This window comes from Seriola lalandi, unplaced genomic scaffold (assembly GCF_002814215.2).
Source record: "Seriola lalandi dorsalis isolate HSWRI2012SDOR001 ecotype SW California unplaced genomic scaffold, Sedor1 jcf7180002054579, whole genome shotgun sequence".
Taxonomy (NCBI): Eukaryota; Metazoa; Chordata; class Actinopteri; order Carangiformes; family Carangidae; genus Seriola; species Seriola lalandi.
Genome location: NW_019525132.1, coordinates 625080 through 643398, shown reverse-complemented (window position 1 = coordinate 643398; position 18319 = coordinate 625080). Strand labels below are relative to the sequence as shown.

General features: G+C 42.9%; 3 protein-coding genes across 7 annotated transcripts in view; 2 read left to right on the top strand and 1 right to left on the bottom strand.

The window, feature by feature from the left end:
- Positions 1-6686, top strand: part of LOC111663661 (uncharacterized) — a 34965-nt gene extending 28279 nt beyond the window's left edge. Inside the window, exons 7-9 of the mRNA XM_023417949.2 lie at positions 383-553; positions 691-799; positions 1739-6686. Of these exons, the coding sequence (XP_023273717.2) occupies positions 383-553; positions 691-799; positions 1739-3823 (2365 nt within the window). The 3' untranslated portion in view covers positions 3824-6686. The remainder of the gene's footprint in view (positions 1-382; positions 554-690; positions 800-1738) is intronic.
- A 1667-nt stretch (positions 6687-8353) lies between these two features.
- Positions 8354-10748, bottom strand: LOC111663646 (transmembrane protein 60-like). 2 transcript variants are annotated; one of them, XM_023417915.2, is made up of 3 exons: positions 10581-10748; positions 10140-10267; positions 8354-10000 (listed from the first exon to the last, which is right to left on the bottom strand). In XM_023417915.2, exons 2-3 carry the CDS (start codon positions 10221-10223, stop codon positions 9683-9685), a joined length of 402 nt encoding a protein of 133 aa, XP_023273683.1. In that variant the 5' UTR covers positions 10224-10267; positions 10581-10748; the 3' UTR covers positions 8354-9682. The 2 variants fall into 2 exon arrangements, with proteins under 2 accessions (XP_023273683.1, XP_087033175.1); XM_087177049.1 differs by having other exon boundaries at positions 10140-10231.
- Positions 10749-11064: 316 nt separating this feature from the next.
- The window catches only part of LOC111663618 (protein PHTF2), a 51001-nt gene continuing 43746 nt past the window's right edge, over positions 11065-18319 (top strand). For 2 of the 4 annotated variants that reach the window (XM_023417881.2, XM_023417879.2), the window contains exons 1-2: positions 11066-11305; positions 15897-15956. The gene's annotated coding sequence lies outside the window, so the exon portion shown is untranslated. Of the gene's footprint in view, positions 11306-15896; positions 15957-18319 lie in introns of all 4 variants that reach the window. The other 2 variants (XM_023417882.2, XM_023417880.2) reach the window with 2 other exon arrangements.

The window sequence follows — 18319 nt, the reverse complement described above, 5'->3', positions numbered from 1 at the left end:
AAAAAAAAAAAAAAATAGTTGCTAATTAATGTTTTGATGATCAAAAGTGAAACACACTCAGTTAAGATTGATAAAATACTAGAATAGATCCTGAATACACTGCAAGGATGTTTCATAATGTCCACACGAATTCACCCTCCCAACATCCTGAGGACAGCAACACCAGCAGTCCGTCTGGTGCTTTTGCTTTGCACAGCAGACAGGAAACAAATAAAAGAAACAAATAGAACTAGAAGAATGAGCAGCCCACACACCTTTAGTCATTTTTCTACTTTAGACACCAGAGACGCAGAGGCAGGGGGGAAATCTTCATGAAACTGTGTGAGCACTTGTGTGTGTCTTCCGTTTCTCTGACGGAGTGATCATTCCTGTCCTCTCGTAGCTCCACCAACGAGGTGAAAAACCTTCTGCAGTCGCTGCCCAGGACCAGCGAGCCCAGAGAGATGCTGTTTGAGGATCGGACTCGGGCCCACGCTGATCACATCGGTCAGGGTTTCGAACGTCAGACCACGGCGGCCGTTGGGGTGCTGAAGGCCGTATGCTCCGGAGAAGGGTAGGCAGTGAAGCAACACATGGTCATACTTTGGATGTCATACTGCTGGGTGCACGTACACTGTAGATAGCTGATTGTTTTGAAGCAACACACGCTGTCCTCACTGACTGACATCATACAATCTCCCTTGTTTTCAGCTCGGAGCCTCCTCGTGTAACCAAAGACGTAGTGTGTTTCCATGCCGGTGATTTCCCTTATGTAGTTCAGAGGCTGCAGTTGGACTTACATGAACCCCCGCTGTCTCAGGTGTTACATTACACACACACACACACACACACACACACACACACACACACACACACACACACACACACAGGCATGTCAATAGGCACTGCTCACTTATTAGATTCCGCCCAGTATAATCATCCTTTTAACATCCCCAAATTAGACACAGAATTATCCCACAGTGTAACCCTAACATAACACTTAATACCCAACACCAGGTGAAGGGGAACATTAACGTAAACTGATGTTGTTTGCTGGCACCTGGTGGAGTGAAAATGAACTGCAGTGTTAGTTCACTAATTTATTATTTGCAATTAATCTTAGGTTAAGTTCCCATGTAGACCTGTGTAGCTGATTCCACACAGTGACACCGTGACACTGCAGGTTGCTTTTGAACACAGCCCATCTCCTCAAAATGAAGTATAACACAAGGAGCACGTTACATGTCGGTGTAACGCTACAGCATCAGTGATGAAAAACCGCGTTCATCTTTTAAAAATCCCTGTTGTTTTTCCAGCTGTATAGCTCATGTTCATTCTCTTCTTATAAATATAAAGTGTTGCAAGCGATACATAAATAAATGTAAAGTACCAGTTCACTGCTTGGCTGAGAAAAAATTCAGATTTTCACATTGCATATTATGTAATCTTACATTATGTTCAAATTAATGAATTGCTTAATTGAATGTAACAATAGAGCTTTTTGAGTTTGAAGTAGGGATTCAGGGGTTTTTTTTAACAATGAAACTTATCTATTCTCCTCCTCTCTATTCTTAAGACGGATTTACTGAAGTGACTAAAGGTTTTAAAAAATTAGAAAACTTTAAATTCTTCTTATATTGATAACAAGCGTCAGAGTCAGTTCTTAAAATAGATGTTAGTGTCAAAAGATGGGTGTTTTATTCTGGACTGCACCCCTTTATTTCCTCCATCTAAACCCTCGTCTCCTCCTTGTCTCCAGTGTGTGCAGTGGGTGGATGATGCCAAACTGAACCAGCTGCGTCGCGAGGGCATCCGTTACGCTCGCATCCGCCTTTCCGACGAGGACATCTACTTCATTCCCCGCAACGTGGTCCACCAGTTCAAGACTGTATCTGCCGTCTGCAGCCTGGCATGGCACGTCCGCTTAAGGCAGTACCACCAAGGAGAGGCAGACGAGGAGGAGGATGAAGAGGAGGAGGAGGAGGAGGAAGGAGATGTGAAGGAAGAGATCGTTGAGTCGAAGGAGAAGGAGACAGAAACCACAGAGTTGGGGGCAAAAGAAGAAGAGGAAGAGGAGAGGAGGAGAGAAAAGAAGGGTGAGAAAGGTGCGAAGGAGAGGATAAAAGAGGAGAATGAGGAGGCAGATGTGGCAGAAAACAGAACTTTGCCAGTTGTCAAAAAGGAGGAACGGGATCATCGTCGTCCTCACTCTCATCCTCAGCATCCACCTCTGTTGCCTCAGCCTGCTCGCTCAGTGGACTCAAACGTGGGCGGTGCCAGAGACAAAGAGGAGGAGACTGAGAGGTTAAAAGGAGGAGCAAAACTCAAACCGCAGGATTCACCTGCTGCTAAGGTGAAGACAGAACCTCCAGCTCCTCCTCTTTGCAAAAATAAATCACCTTCGCCTCTCCCTCTGTCCCCTCCTGCCTCTCGCCATCCTCTTCATCAGGACACAAAACCCAAAGTATCATCAAAGCCCCATCATCATCATCATCACCACCACCACCACCACCACCACTCGGACAGCAGAATGACGTCTTCCAGTACAGCGTCCTCCTCCTCCTCTTCCTCTACTTCTCATTCAGATCCCAAATCACCTCGTTCTCCATCTTTTTCTAAGTCTTCCACCTCCTCCTCCTCCTCTGCGCCTTCAGCTGGTTCCACTGATACTCCTCCTTTGCGCTCCTCTTTTGCTGCTCCCAGTCCGTCTTCTTCTACCTCCTCTTCCGTTCCTGGTCTGTCCACATCTTCCTCCACATCAGCCTCCGCTACATCTTCCCTGAGTAGTCCCAAGCCTAAAGCGGACTCGCATCTCTCCACACTCCCTCCTTCCACCATCTCGTCGTCTTACCAGCCGCCTCCCTCCTCTCAGTCAGACCAAGCGAAGGACAGAAACTCACTGCGTCCGAAGCCAGACGCTGATTCAGACACACGGACACAAGTGCAGTCAGAGGTTCGAGCATCACAGGGCTCACCTGCTGTGGGTGTACACACACACACCTCCCAAGCTGACGCACGGACACACACAGTAGCTGACACACGGACACACACAGTAGCTGACACACGGACACAAATGCTCCCAGAGAAATGGACTCACAGTTCGGACTCCAGGACGTCGGCGGATCCACAGACACGTTCGCCACAGGACTCTGGGAGGCAAGGGATTTACATGCAGCAATACACACCGCAGCATCTCCCACCTCCTCCTCCTCACCTCCCTCAGATGCTTCCCCCTTCCTACTCCCCTCTCCTGCCACACTCCCACCTCCCTCATAGACCTCCAATCCTCCCCCCAAATCAGCTGTCCAATCCCTCCCTCCCTGCACAGCCACAGACTCTTAACTCTTTCCTGAGTCAGAAACCACCTCCCCATTCGGTTCACATGAGCCAGCTTCACCTGCATCCTCCACACCAACCAAACATCACCACCCAGTCTCAACCGTATTACCAGCCTCCCCTGATCCCCTCCCCGCCTCATCCAAACACTGCTCTCACCAGCTCGCAGTCTCTTCCTCCTCACCTTTCTCACCATCACCAGTTCGCCAAGACCTTCTACCCTCCTCAGCACCCCCACTTCCCCTCTCACCCCTTCCTCCCCCCTCAGTCTTTCCTCTCTCAGCCACCAGGTTCTTACCCGCTACAACCGCAATACCAAACCTCAGCACCAGCGCAGGTTCAGCTCTCTCTGTCACAGCCTTTCCCCCATCCCCCTCCTCCTCCTTCCTCCTCGCAGACCCTGCCTCCCCTTCCTCCTCCTCTTCCCCCTCCTCTCCCCCCTCAGCCTTGCCCCTCTGTCCTCTCCCCGCCCCCAAAGCATGAAGAGGAGCAGAGACAGATTTTATAGTAGTTTTTGTACATAATGATGCTGTTTTTAAATGACTGTATATGTACAAGGTTTTATTTTGGTTGTGCTGTTGTAAAACAATGTAAAAAGGAAATAGCGGGGAGGACAGTGAAGTGTATCGGTATGGACACAGATTCGTAGTTTATAAAGCAGAGTTGGACTTTATTTACCCCACACCTCTTGACTGGACTGGTTTAGACTGTCCTGATGCTTTGGTTGTGCTCTGGTTCAGAAATATTAAGCAGTTGTTGCATGTACTGGTAGTTTTGGCCTTTAGTGAAGTATGGGCGCGCCAAAATCTGACACTGAAGAAGAGATTTTCCAGGTTCAAGTCTGCCAAACTGCTGTCGTTCTTTTGAAGTGAGCATAGCCCTTTTGAATATCAGAATATCTGAGAGCCGTCAGAGGTAGGAACTGTCAGATTTGTGACAGATATTTATATAAAAAAAGGTCATGATGACGACCTTTTTGTGAAACTTGCAGCTAATGCTTCCAGTTTGTGGCTTTTTTTCTAGTATATTCTTTGTGCCCAAGACTGTTTCTGGAATAATGATGGGTCAAACTGATATTATACAATACACAAATGTATTGATGTGATATCACTACATTTCCTTAACTATATTGTATTGATACATCTTAATCAATACAGTATATTGCAGTAATTTTCCCTAATATTGTATTTTGAGCAATAATGCTCCGCAATAAGCTGCTGAATATAAACCTGCATTTCCCAGTTATTGATGTGGTGACAAGTATCAGTATTTTTATTCAAATTTCAAAGCGATTGATACACAGCCAGTAATGTCCTGTTGAATCATGTTCATTGAGTCAGCCTCCGTGAGGAGTGATTAAATGTAATTAACAGGTATCTTAAATGATTCTTCTAATCAGTTGCAGTGTCTTATTGCCCAAGAAGAATATTAGTGCAATTAAATGAAAATAATGCCCCGTATAAAATAGGACTGAGTAGGGTAAGCTACAGGCTACAGCCAGTAGCACTGTAGACAATTACATCATAAGAAGAGTTGCAATTTAAAGTATTGAAATTATCTTGTACCCGTAGCCCTCAACACCAGTGGCAGAGCTCTCAGTGTAATTTCGCTGTGTTTTTCAGTGTCTGTTGGATGTCTACCAGGGTCTCCTAATTTTGGAAACTGAGCACTTGCTGGTCAGCCAGGGAAGAATTCAACCCAGCCAAGGCTGTTACACAGAAAGGCCTTGAGAGTCTCAGGAAAAACTATTCAGGACACATCCACGAATACATTGGTCTCCTGAGGAAAAAAAAACCTCAAAATCTTAATCACTGGCTAAAACCTGATCCACTGATTTTACTGGAGTTCTAAGAAATCTTTCAGGGTCATTGAAATATTGTTCAATCTGCAGCATTATATTAGCACCTATGCAGCTACATCAAGAGCTTGCCATGAGGTAGAGCAATATCATACAGATTCAGTATGTGAAGACTTCCCAAATGTGACTCAGTACGGCACTTTGTAACACAAATACATCAGCTGCAGTTTAACTACAGTTGATATTATCGAAAACACATTGGGTCATGTCAGCTTATCAACAATTTCAGGTTCTTCCAGGATTATTGTTTTAATACATTCAGGCCTCAGCAATTCTATGATATAACTTTTTATTCTGTGTGGACACTTTGAAAACAGATGGTACACTGTTGAGAGTTTCATTCTCAAAGCACTGTTTATCTATTTACCTGAAGTCCAGTTTCTCTACAGTGTGGAGTATCCTGTCTATAAAAATGTTTTATTTATCAACCAGGGACTGAAGTGAACTCCTGTGTTTAAAACTACAATAAATTATTGAAATTGTTTTAGCAACAGCTATGAAGACTGTATGTTTTTTCCAAGTATCTGATTTTAGGATCAAACTCTTCTGTCTCAGTGCTCATCCCACAGTTGTGGAACTTTTGTTGTTGAGAGAAACTTGATTTTTTCCTTTTTTTTTTTTTTGTTATTAATGTCTTGATTTGACTTTATCGCTATTGGAGTACAGCCCATCTGCTAATGTAGCCCACATCATTTCCCCAGTGCCTGTCCTTAACTGTGAACTACTAAATGGTCCAGAGCCATATAGAGAAGGAGTTCTGCACTTTCGTGGAAGTTTTTAGGAGTCCAAGTTTTAAGTTTTCACTGGAAAATGAAAATGAAGCCTTAAATTGGTCCCTAAAGCCGCTGAAAACTCTCCAAATATCTGCGGTTTAAGTTGGGATGGTTCAGTGGAATGATATCCTGAAAGCAGGGTTGTGTTTTTCATGATTAGTCTGACCACAAGCCGTAGCTTCAGCTCTCTTGGTCAGTTTGCCTCATAGGACTGAATTTCAGAGACAGAACTCTTCACTGTGTGGCTCTGGAGAGAGCTAGGTGATTAAGCACTTGATGCCAGTTGCACGGCGCTCTGCAGCTCTTTTTATGCTTTGGGGTTTCAGATGTTACAAAAACATGACAGGAACTTATATATTTTTTGTACAAATGTGACAAAAATTAAGGTTGAAAACAGAAAAAAGTCTTCAGGGGCTAGTGTTGTTTTCACAGAATTTATTTATCTCAAGGTTTTGGTTTGGTCTTTTTTTCTATTTTGTTTCTGTGATTTTTAACTGTCAGCACTGTAGTGTACATAAGAAGTTTTGTAAAGAGGAAAAAACTTGTAGTGTGGTTTCTACTTTAAATATGAGCCGAGCTAATAAAAGGTTCAATGTATGAAACTATTGGGGTAAGAATTGATGCTTATTGCTCTGGTTAAGAGCATCTATGTTTAAAAATGTGTACTTTCAAGAATTGAATTGTTTATGTATTCTTGAAAATTAGACATTTACAATGACATTAAATAACGAGTCATTTTATGTATGGATTATGTCATTTTGTGGCTTTTTATGCCCTAATGTGAGAGAGAGGGGATGACATGCAGCAAAGGGCCACGTGTCGGATTCAAACCCGGGCCGCTGCAGCCATGACTATGCCCCAATGGTACACACTCCACCAGACCAGCCACCGAGGCGCCCCGATGTATAGATTATGGATATGAGGAACGAGGACGGAACCCAAAATGGTTAAGAAAAAAAAAAGGTCAACATTTTGACCACTAGGAGCACTAAGGAGCAGTGTTTTTCGAGTGGGTCCCTTTTTGTTAAGATAAAATATAGACTATAGCAGCTTTAAGATGTAAGAGTTATTTCACATTGATATTAGATGTACTTGGATTCACCACTTTACTGCCTGCCTTATGACAGAAGCAGCTTTGTTTGTAAGTGTGGTGAGTTAGAGACCAGAGACACCTGTATGACTTTAAAGGCACCAAAAGGCCATTCCCCCCAGTTATTTCTAATTCTAAGAGACTACACCTCTGATGTATACCTGCCTGTGTTTTCTCTCTCTGTGTTTTTATTATGCAAGCCGCCCACTCACTGCAGTCTGCAACAATGAACTCAGCAGTTTCACCAGGCGAGATGTGAGCAGACAACACATATACGCCACAATGCAGTAGTCCCATAATACGGGGCTGGTGTGTGTCAGGTCAAATACAACTCAAAACAGCCTTTTTCCCCTCATTTCATCCTTTCATGCTCTCTTTCACACACACACACACACACACACACACACACACACACACACACACACACACACACACACAGTGGGAATGCCGGAGGAGCTCAGCTGACCTTTAAAGGGTGGGAGTGGGCGTGAGGAAGGAAGTTGGAGCAGGGACAAAGAAAGGGTTTTTGGAGGGAATACTCGGAAAAACCTCACTGAACCACGTGAATGTGGCGCGCACACAGACTGTACAGTCTTTGAGCGTACACTGCTCATTGTTGGGGGTTTGATTGTCAATTGCAATGGTACAAATCACCAAGAAACAGCACTCAACATCAGGTAAGCTGTGAAATTAACATCAGGTTTAGTACTTTTCATACCCCTAAAACACTTGGCAGATCTTTGCATCCACCCCGTTTCTACTGTCTCTACTCAACTCTTTCTGAGGATGGCCGATGATAAAGGTGTGGTGTCTGACAAGCTGTTTCCACTTTGGAAACTGGCTTGAGACTGCATCCCCTTAAAAGCCTTCAGTAAGTGTGCCCAGTACTGTGCTTTTTATAAATGAGTTCTCCCCATAATTTCAGTTCCTCTAGCGGACATTTTCCGGCTGCTGTTAATGGTGGTGTCAGTGCAGCTTGGACTCGGAACAGAGATTGCAAACTGGAAGCACTGATCTCACACAGTTACGCATGTGAACATTAAAGTTCCGTAAAGTCATAAACGACATGTTACAACATTTAAAGAGAGAGAACAGACAAAGGGCTTCAGTGTGCTCTGTTTGCATGTCAGTGGAGCTGAAGTGCTTCACAGCTCATTTCAGGTCATGTCCCAGAGGGATTTTCCCAAACCCCAATTTTTGTTTTGCATCGTGATGTGACTAATGCGATCCTTGTGTACATGGAAACAATTGCATATGAATTTGCACTGTTACAACGACTGCTAAAATTACTATTTACCAGACAAACGCACCACAGTGTTCATGTAAATCGAGTCATTTATTGTTCAAACACATGCATGCCATCTCATTTTCATGTCAACATAGTGCAAAGTAATGCGAAGAATGTATCGGAAATACTAATGAACAATCACATGGCACAAAAACCAATTTCAGTCACGCACAGTGTCAGCTGTACCATGAAGTCGAGCTGTGAATCAATGATCAGCTTCACACATTTTAAACTGCTGGTAGAAAATATTCAGATGAGCTGTGTTCGTTTGACAATTAACACTGTAATAATAAAACTTAACATACAGTAGGAACATGATCTTCATCTCTTAACACAAGTCTTTTGCAATAGATTTCCCATATCAATCTGAATGTAAATCACAGAGTACATTACAAGTTAAGGGTTTTATGACCTTGGACCTTGCACCTAATAACAACTTACGAATTTATTTTCATGGGACACATGATTTCAACGGTACAAAAGAGATATTGTACAAGGCAGAGGGGGGTAGCCCGTAGGTAAAAAGAACATCACAAGTTGTTCCAAGAGCCTTTTTGTCCTGAGCAATTTCTTAAATTATCTGTTATTTATTCCTTTGTGTGCTAGTAGCCAAACAAGCTGTTCTCATCAACACTTTGAAAGTTAATTTATAATTTGTAAAATCAACCAACAACCCTCCACAGCTCAGGAATGAAAAGACAAAGTGTCTGTGCGTAAATACAGCCAAACAATATCTGCAGCACATTTAACAAAATTTACACTCCATGATTTGGTACCAAGAGTGATAGTTATGTTATGCAGCTTAAATAAAGGAAGTGCAGTTAAAATTCACCAAATACTATTCACTTCCCTCTCTGTGTGACGTTCCTTATAAGAGCAGCTGTGCTAGCTCATGTACAATAAAGATAAACACTAGAAAACATTAGAGGAAATTCATGTTTCTTCCAGTGTCGGTTTCACAGTAGTCTTAAATATATGCAGTTTTTTCTTTGTAAAGAAAACAGAACCATTGTTGAGCTGTTTTGGACTTTTTTTCTTTAAATCCTACAATCGGATTTACAGGCAGCTCTTCTTTGACACAGGCAGCAGAGTCCCAGCTCTGCTAAAAACCTCACAGCATATTTCACTGAGATCCGAGTACATGATTTCTATTTTTACACAAAGTCTATTATTCTAAAGATCCAAGGTATCAGATGATGACTTGATTCCTTCTTGAGGCCCTGTCCTCTCTGGAAACAATTAGACTAAAGCAAAGCCTCCAATTTCACAAAGCAATGGTCATACAAACATATTTTATATTATGTCTTTTGTTGGTGTAATGATTTGTGACAAGGTTTGAAAGAGCACTCTGATCACTCTCAGGCCTCTCTCCTCTCAGGAAAGATATTCAGCCCCAGCTCCACCAGCGCTCCCAGCAACATGGTCCACAACGGTATGCACACAAACGTCAGCTTTACATCAGCCAGCTTCTCCAGCTTGGCACACAGTGTCAGGCAGAAGCCCAGCTTGAGCAGCATGGCCGTCAAGTACCAGGCACGTAGACGCAGATCTGGGGAGCCGTTCCGTGGGTCGTACCCAGGCTTGCAACGGCCGGCCATCTTAATGGCAAGCATGAGGATGAGGATGCCATCAAAGACCCAAACTGGGAGGAAGATGAGGAACCAGTTCCACTGCACCTGGAAGGAAGAAATGGAGAGGATGGCGTAAGTCACAGAGTAAATGCTTTTACCCACAACTTCTATCTATTTGATGTGTTCATTTCTATTATTTCTATTTACTCAAATTGGTGGCTAATGGGATAATAAAAACCCTTACCTTCCCATCCAGTTTCAGTACTAGCATGATGAGGAAAACCAGGGTGAAGACCCAGGTCAACAAAACCCTCTGAGCCAGAGACATCTCACTGACTGGGGACACAGATCAGAGGAGGAAACAAACAGAGACTGTACGTACATGGGACAGACACAAGGAGACACAAATTATGATCAATATTTGGTAAATGGAGATATTCAGCAAGAACACCCACATAAAAGAATACACAACAGCGTTGGTATAGCTGCTAACAGCTATTTTAAACCCGGTAGTGTTAAAAACGTCAAACAAAATGTCACTAACACAAGCTGGACTAAATTTTTTAAAGGTATTCTTTCATTCACCGTTAGTTAGCAGGAATTACAATAGCAGCTAACTTTAGCTTTTATAGCCGAGTAGCATTAGGCTAAGCGTTTGGTGTTTTATTTAGAACGTCTGACTTACTTCAGTATATTTCTAGATCGGTGAGCGGCATTTTCTTCTCTCTGTAGGCTACACGCTGATACTGGCTTAACGTTTTTGATAATAAGTCACATAATTATCTACGGACGAGTCTGTTAAAGGATAACAGACGGAGAAATTTTAGGTCCGTTATCTGTGTTGCGTCCCGCCCATCACGGAAGCCAATTGGTGCTCGTTTCGTTACGTCACGTATATTTAATGTCTGTCATTCGTTGGTCTAACCGTAAAGTTTGTGCAAAAGCGCAAACTCGGTGAAAGTTTTTCTCATGTAGTGAATTATAATGTCCACTAGAGGTGAGTAAAGTTCTTTCAAATTATACCACTGGCTGTGTTTATGTGCGATTCACCGTGCTGCAACATGATACGGCAACGCTGTTATCAGTTTTTTTCCGTTTAGTTTAAGTTATTCACCGGAGTGATAATGTGACCCCGATATCCTTCTTCTTCTCTTTACTGACCGTTGGCAACGTTTATTGGCTTAAAATGTGATGGCGCCCTTATGCGGTGGTTTACGGTCATGAGCTGAAGTTGTGTTTGTACAGTGAAAGACAGAAGGGAAAAGCTAATGCTTCAAACAGCGGTGAGCAGACACTCAGCATCACTTCTACACAATGGACAAGGCAGGCGAGCACAGTGCAGCATAAGTCACGTCTAGAAAACACTGTTTGGGTCTGCGTGGGGTCTGAGCAGCCGTCGCCGCCAAAGAGGTAAGACTGAGCGGCTGCACGGTATGTTAGGGCAGCAGTGATCAGGATTTCAGTATTAGGCACAGCTGTGTGGGCTCTTTGTGCCTGCCGGTAGCTTAGCTAACTGTGTAGCATGACAAGAGCTAGGAGCACAAGGAGGAGGAGGAGGGTTGTGTGTGAACTGAACCATGAAGACTGTCTGAAAACACCATGGCTGCATCTACATGTAGGCTAGCTTCAATATCAGCTACCTTTTAAAGAGATTTATTGCGCTGCACAGGTCGTGTCCTTTTTTGGAGTGAAAATACACAGTAACGTTCACTCTATACGATTTTGCTGTTGTGTACTTGACGACTGTAGTCTTACTGGCTTATTTGACACAGATGCACTCTAAACCTTCACATTTAGCCTGTTATATATTTTTATTGAAACTGTATTCTTATTCGCTTATAAAACATTTTAATCTTTCCACTTTAATTCTGCTAGAGCTGCAGCTCACCATTATTTCCATTACAGGGTTTCCTCATAATGTTTTATAGCGGAGGTGGGCCACCTCGACTGAAATCATTGAACATTTAAACCATAACACATGAATCGTCAGGGGAAACGAGCAGTGGTGTTGTCTCACTGTTGTTAAGATGCCATCATCTGCAAACTAATGTGTCGGGATGGTTTTCCACCTCAGCTAAACACTTTCTGGGTTTCTTTGAGTTAATGAGCTACAGTGGCTACACATAAACTATGGCAAACATTGCATGACTGGAAGATGACTTTTACCAAGCAGATTGCCTGTCTTACCACAGATCTGTGTCAGCATCTGGGTGGCTTACCACCATGGCTGAACAATTTTCCTAATGGAAAGCCCTCTTTATTGATTGATCTTCTGGTGAAATGTTTTCTTAATTATTCTCTTCTAAAATGCAAAATATTAGGAAATAATGAAAAATGTCAGTCACAGCTTCCCAGAGCTGAAAGTGGTTTCTTTAATTTGCTTAATTTGTGCAACCAACACTGCAAAATTCAAATTTAAGTTTCATTGAAGACTAAGAAAACCAATAAATAGGCTGTAATAGGATGTTCATTTTTGGCATTTTTACTAAAATGAAAAACCTAAAGGATTAATCAGTCGAAATAGTTGCCCGTTAACTTTGTTATTCAACCAATTGATTAAACTACTCATCTAATCCTTTCAGCTCTGAATTCTAATCTGCTCCACCAATCTTCATCACTAACATGAATCTGCCTTCTTACTCTCTGTTACTCTACTACCTAGTCGGGTTCCTCTACCTATCGTGTGTCACAGAGGGGAAACTGTCGCAGCCTTCAGCAGGCGGTCAGGCTCGCAGTTTGGCAGGCTGTCTGATTATCCAACATAATTTGCCATCCAGCCAGTCTGTCTCTTCCAGTGTCTGACAAACACTGTCATCACTCATCCAGATTTTCCACTGCACTTGTAATTTGACCCCTAAATTAACCGTGCTCACTGCACTGGCAGAGTCCTGTATGAATCCATAATGCTAACATACAGCAAAGACAGATAAGTCTTACTTCTGTCATCTAATATTTCAAATATAAAGTATGGATTTTTTGTCAATCAGAATATGTTCATACAGGCTGAAGACGTGGAACAGATCAGACTACATATGAGTAATAAATCCAATTATAAAACATTGACATCACAGAATTGAGTCACTGCAGTATCATCTACTGTTTCAGCTTGACTGTGTTTGGACTGTAGCTAAGAATTTGACTGTCAGGTATACAGGTTAGACAGCAGTGCTGTGTAATGTGGACATCTGTATTTTAAAATGTCATGTACATTACTGTTTACTGTCTAAGAATCAAACCTCTGGAATAAGACAGTTGCTCAGGCAGTCCACCTGCAGTTACATTCACAACTTTACGCCCTATTAACGAAACCATACATGCTGAGAACTAAGACATGTACACACATTTATCAAAAAAGGTTAATTAGAGAGATTAAAGATGGGTTTTGAATTAGTAATGAGCAGCCACAATGTGATTTTGAGCAAGGCACTTATAAAGTAGTTGTTCAGTGGCAAACGGCAGGAAACTGTGGTGACAAGATAGCACTCGGCAAAAGTTTGCAAAAATGCAGTGTGTTTGTTACCCGTCGACAAATCAGACATGAAATCACCATCGCTGTGTCTTACACATCGAGACATGAGCTGACAGTTCTAACACACACCTGGATGTTCACACACACACACACACACACACACACACACACACAGAGACACACACACACACACACACACACACACACACACATTGTGGATGAGGCTACACAGTGCGTGTGACTTCGAGACGTTGATTGACTGATGTCCAGTTAAGCAAGAAGTACTTGTTAGTCAACGTAGCTGCAGCAGTCCTGCAGCGTTCATCGGCTGGAGGTCAGTCAGCGCAGTCCGATGTATAGTGTGTTTGTATTTGCATATACATGCATTTGCATAAAGTGAGTTGTAGTGGTTGACTGACTGCCTGACTGAGTGTGTGTGTGTAACTCTAGCATCCATAGTCAGTTGTCTGACCAGCGAGTCCCTTTGTATTTCTTTGTATCTCTTTGTTCTCTCTGGCTTTCTGTCTCACCCTTTCTCTCTCTCAGTTGATTTCTTCTCTCCCTCTGTCTCTGTCTCTCTCTCTTGTTCTGTCTCTCTTTGAGGAGCTCTCAGACGATGCTCTTTGTGTTGTGCAGCTTGAATCTGCCTGCAGAGCTGGTTACATCACCAGCTGCAATATAGTTACATCACACACTAGACTGCCGTATCATCTTATGTTATAGCCGCAGAGTGGCCTGCAGGACAGTGATATAATTCATAGAAATATAGCCATTATGATGTTGAGTGCGAGCAGGAAGGTCACAGAGAAAGTGGACACATTACAAACTCAGCTGCACTGCAGTAGACTGGCAGGTCAAGATGACCTGTGACAGGATGGGAAATCTACACCAGGAGCATTTTGTCTCTGGACCCAGTCATGCTTTCTGCTAAACACAGGAATGCATCACCGTGGTTTTTAAAAAAAACATTTTTTTTAAGGCCAGTACCATCAATCTGTATGATCCTACTGATATGATTGCTACTTCAGTGTCAGGGTCCCTGTATTGTGCATGCTGGCTCACTGTCACTCTGTCAGGACTTACTCGGACACTTGACCAACATGGAGCCATTTGATAATGTTATCAGTAACACCTGTGCTTTTCCTACTATGACAAGTCAACATGTCTGCTGAGAAAAAAGCCTATTGATACACATTTTCATTGTTGTTACAGGTCAATCATTGCTAAGACCAATGTAGCACACCCATACGAGTGTTTGTAGTTATTGTGCGTTATTAAAACTGCTCATGTGGAGTTTGGAATGATTAATGTGTCATACATTCATCATATCTGAAATAAATCTTGAAATAATTGCCCCACAGCATTTTGTGATTGATTTCTGCAGTGCAGTCTCCAACCACACTTATCATTCCTTATCCTTTTGAGTTACCGTGAACAACCACTGTAATGCTTATTTGGCATTTTACCTCCATCTAAAGAGGTCTCTGTTACTGTAGCAGCAACGAGATCTTCCACAAACCCACATCTGGAATCGCAAACCCCCTCTGCCTTGTTGCAATTGTGGTTGTGGTTTGTTGAACAGCGTTTGACCTCTTCCTTTCACAAGACTTGAGGAGGTCAGAGTACGAATACATGTGATTGTGATACTAGTCAGCCTTTAACTTATTGGGTTTTTCAGGTTTTTTTTTTTTTTTTTTTTTTCTTTTTTAGGGTTTTTTTTTTTTTTTTTTTTTTTAATTTTTTATAGGTTCATCTGTCAGCTGTTGCTTTGACGTGACATAGACTTTCCCACTGTAAAGAAAAGGACGGCCGTCATGTGAGTTACGTGCGGCGGCGCTAATCATTTAGCTAAAGTAGTGTAACTTCCAGGCGTAACACACTGATGTGACTGCAGAGCTGAGTGAGCTTCACACTGAGCTGTCTTGCCCTGAGGAATGACTTGAAGAGACGTTATTGATTACCTACCTTGTTAAGCTGTCATTATGAAGAAGGTCAGTCTGAAGGATAGATGATGGTGATAAAGACGATATTTTGGGGATAATTATTAGATGGAAAAGGAGGATGACGGTAGTGATGGTCGGTCTCCTGACTTTCCACAAAGGGCTGTATTGTTAGAAAAGGTTGCTGCCTGATGTTAGTCATGACTGTTTTTCAGTATTCATACTGTGTCTAAGGGCAACACGTGCATGTGTGTTTTGAAGCCGGAGAAACTTGGAAGCCTCACTGTGCAGCTTCGACATGTGGACCAATTACACATTACAGTGTCCACAGTAAACCATTTTCCACACACATTAGATGTAGTTATTAGCCTGAGTGATCAAGAGGAAGCTTATCTTTCCTGACTGGTTTTACTAGTATGTGAGAGCCTTAGGCACACGCGCACGCACGCACGCACGCACGCACAGGCCACGCACGCACAGGCCACGCACGCTGCTGTTGATGCTTTGAATCTCAAATGTGATCATCCCAGACCTGACACTCTTGACCTCTTGTCTCTCGCTCTCTGTCTGTCTTTGTTTGCCAAATGTCCAGTTCCTGTCCTAATTTGGTTGTGAGGACAAAACATCACTCAGCTACACGGCCCGACCAGAGGTGAGTCCTGTCTGTATGTGTGTGTGTGTGTGTGTGTGTGTGTGTGTGTTTTGAATTCATTGTGTGTTTACTAGTTGCAATTCCCCACCCCAATCTCCACATAGTCTGTTTTTGTTTTTGCACCGCATGCTTCAGCACCTCTTGTTCTGTTGCTGTGAGGGTGTCAGCTGCCTACACACACACACACACACACACACACACACACACACACACACACACACACACATACACACACACCCTGCTCAGACAGCAACAGCACTTCATGAGTACTGTTCATTATGTCTGAGAGAGAAGGACAGATGGAAAAATAGGAGAAAGTATAAAAAAAAACTACCCCTCTGAGGAGAGCACAAGCACAGGAGGCAAACACCAGGCTTTTTTCTCTATGCATGTGTCTGTCTCTGCAGACTGAGCCGCGAAGTCTACAGTCTACAGCAGCAACAGTTTGTGTGTTCTTTCACTTCATCCGCGGTTGCTGTTTTCCTGTCCAGCAAATACCCACCCACACAGTTTTTTCCAGGTTACTATTTTATGTCATCACATTATACAGAAAGGTATTGTATTGTATTGTATTGTATTCTGTTTTCATTTGGGTGTTTTTGCTGAATGCACAAATTCAAAATCCCAGAAAGACCTAAAAATAAGACGATTTAACTACGGAAGGATGGTCCGATGATGTTTGCCACAAGCCTAAATGAGCAACATATTGTCATATAAAAAAACAGCTGCAGCTTTATGCGATTGATTTCTGGCATGTCAGAAATTTTGGTCGACTCCACGAGTCTTTCTCACGACTGCTGTCAAAAGATTTGTCAGAAGATGTATTTGTAAGTTAGTTTTTAATTATTGGAATAACATTTTACATGGTGCGGCCATGCGATTGAGCTCTGATATCAGACTGATCTTCGCTGCAGGTCCGTCTGCGGCTCCATACTTTTTTCTTCTTCTTACTTTCTCTTCATAGTAGAGTTGCACAAAGTAACGTCGCCTTTCTCGCAGGTTGTGGCTGTGCAGTAATGTTTTGTCCTAAAGTATTTTGATGTCATATATGTGCATGACCTCATTAACTAACGAACTGGAGTGTGTGTGTGTTTTGTGGTATGATGAAGGTCAAGTGTGGGGTTGTTTGTTGTCACTTGAGATTGTCAGGGAATCACCCTACATGATGGAAAACATGATCCCCCCCACGTCCCACCACCCCTCCATCTCTCTCACACACACACACACACACACACACACACACACACACACACACACACACACATACACACATACACACACACACACCCCCTCAGCCCAGCTCGGAGATGTAACCTGCACCCATCATGAAATATAGAGCACCCAGAGAGAGAGGGAACAGTTAGTGTTACACATCACGAGTTAGCAGCCTCATGAAGGAGGTCTTTTCTCGTGCTCGTGTTTTCATCAGACATCCCAGAGCGACGTTACACTGTCGTCAGTTTGTATTAGAAGCAAAACAGAAAGAAAACCAAGCTGTTGCTTTCTGTTCTGTTGTTTTTGTCTTATTTGTCCATCGAAAAAACCAGCTTTGTGGTCAACTCTGATCGTGATCGGTGTTGCCAGCAGTATTCTTTCACGCTCACTTTCCATCTCAAGTCGTCTGACTGCCACTTTCTGCTTTTTCAGCCCAGATTTAGCAGCCTGGTTTTCACATACTGTGCCTAAACAAAATAATTTATTTTCTAAAAGCGAATATTGAGTTTTTATTTGAGCCCACATAGATGATTTTTGTTGTTAGTTGGGGCTTTTTGAGCAGCACCGAAGGGCACCCATCGGTGTTTGAGTGGAGGCTCACAGCAGAAAGTGAGACATTTCCCAGCTTTCCTGATGTGCATCCACACAGTAAAATAAAGCCTGACACCACTAAATTTCAAACCCAACGTGACTCATTTCAAAGTTTATGCAGCGTGTCACACCTCTGATGTTGCTGCAGTGGATGGAGGAATGAGGGAGATTATACAGTTGCACATCACAACATGCTGCCCTGACTTTTCTAAGGTACAATCTAGACAGTCAAGCCTCTTTGTTTTAATGCTTTCAGGGGTTCCCTCAGGAATTAGGTTTGCTGAGGTGGCAAGTCGGATCGGTGGTTGTGTATCGACGTAGCTGAATCTCTGACTGCTGTGCCCGTTTTCCATTACGTATCAGTTGATCTTTACACCGCTACTTTCCTGCTCTGATTAAATACTGTGAAGCGAATTTCCAGTGCGATTGATTATCCATCACCTGCTAAGATGAATCGGACGGATCCTGATGGATCCTATCTCATTATCAATGCAGTTTTCCAGATCATGGTTTGAGTCTGAGTTTCACAGATGAGGACAACAACTAGGAACTGAAAA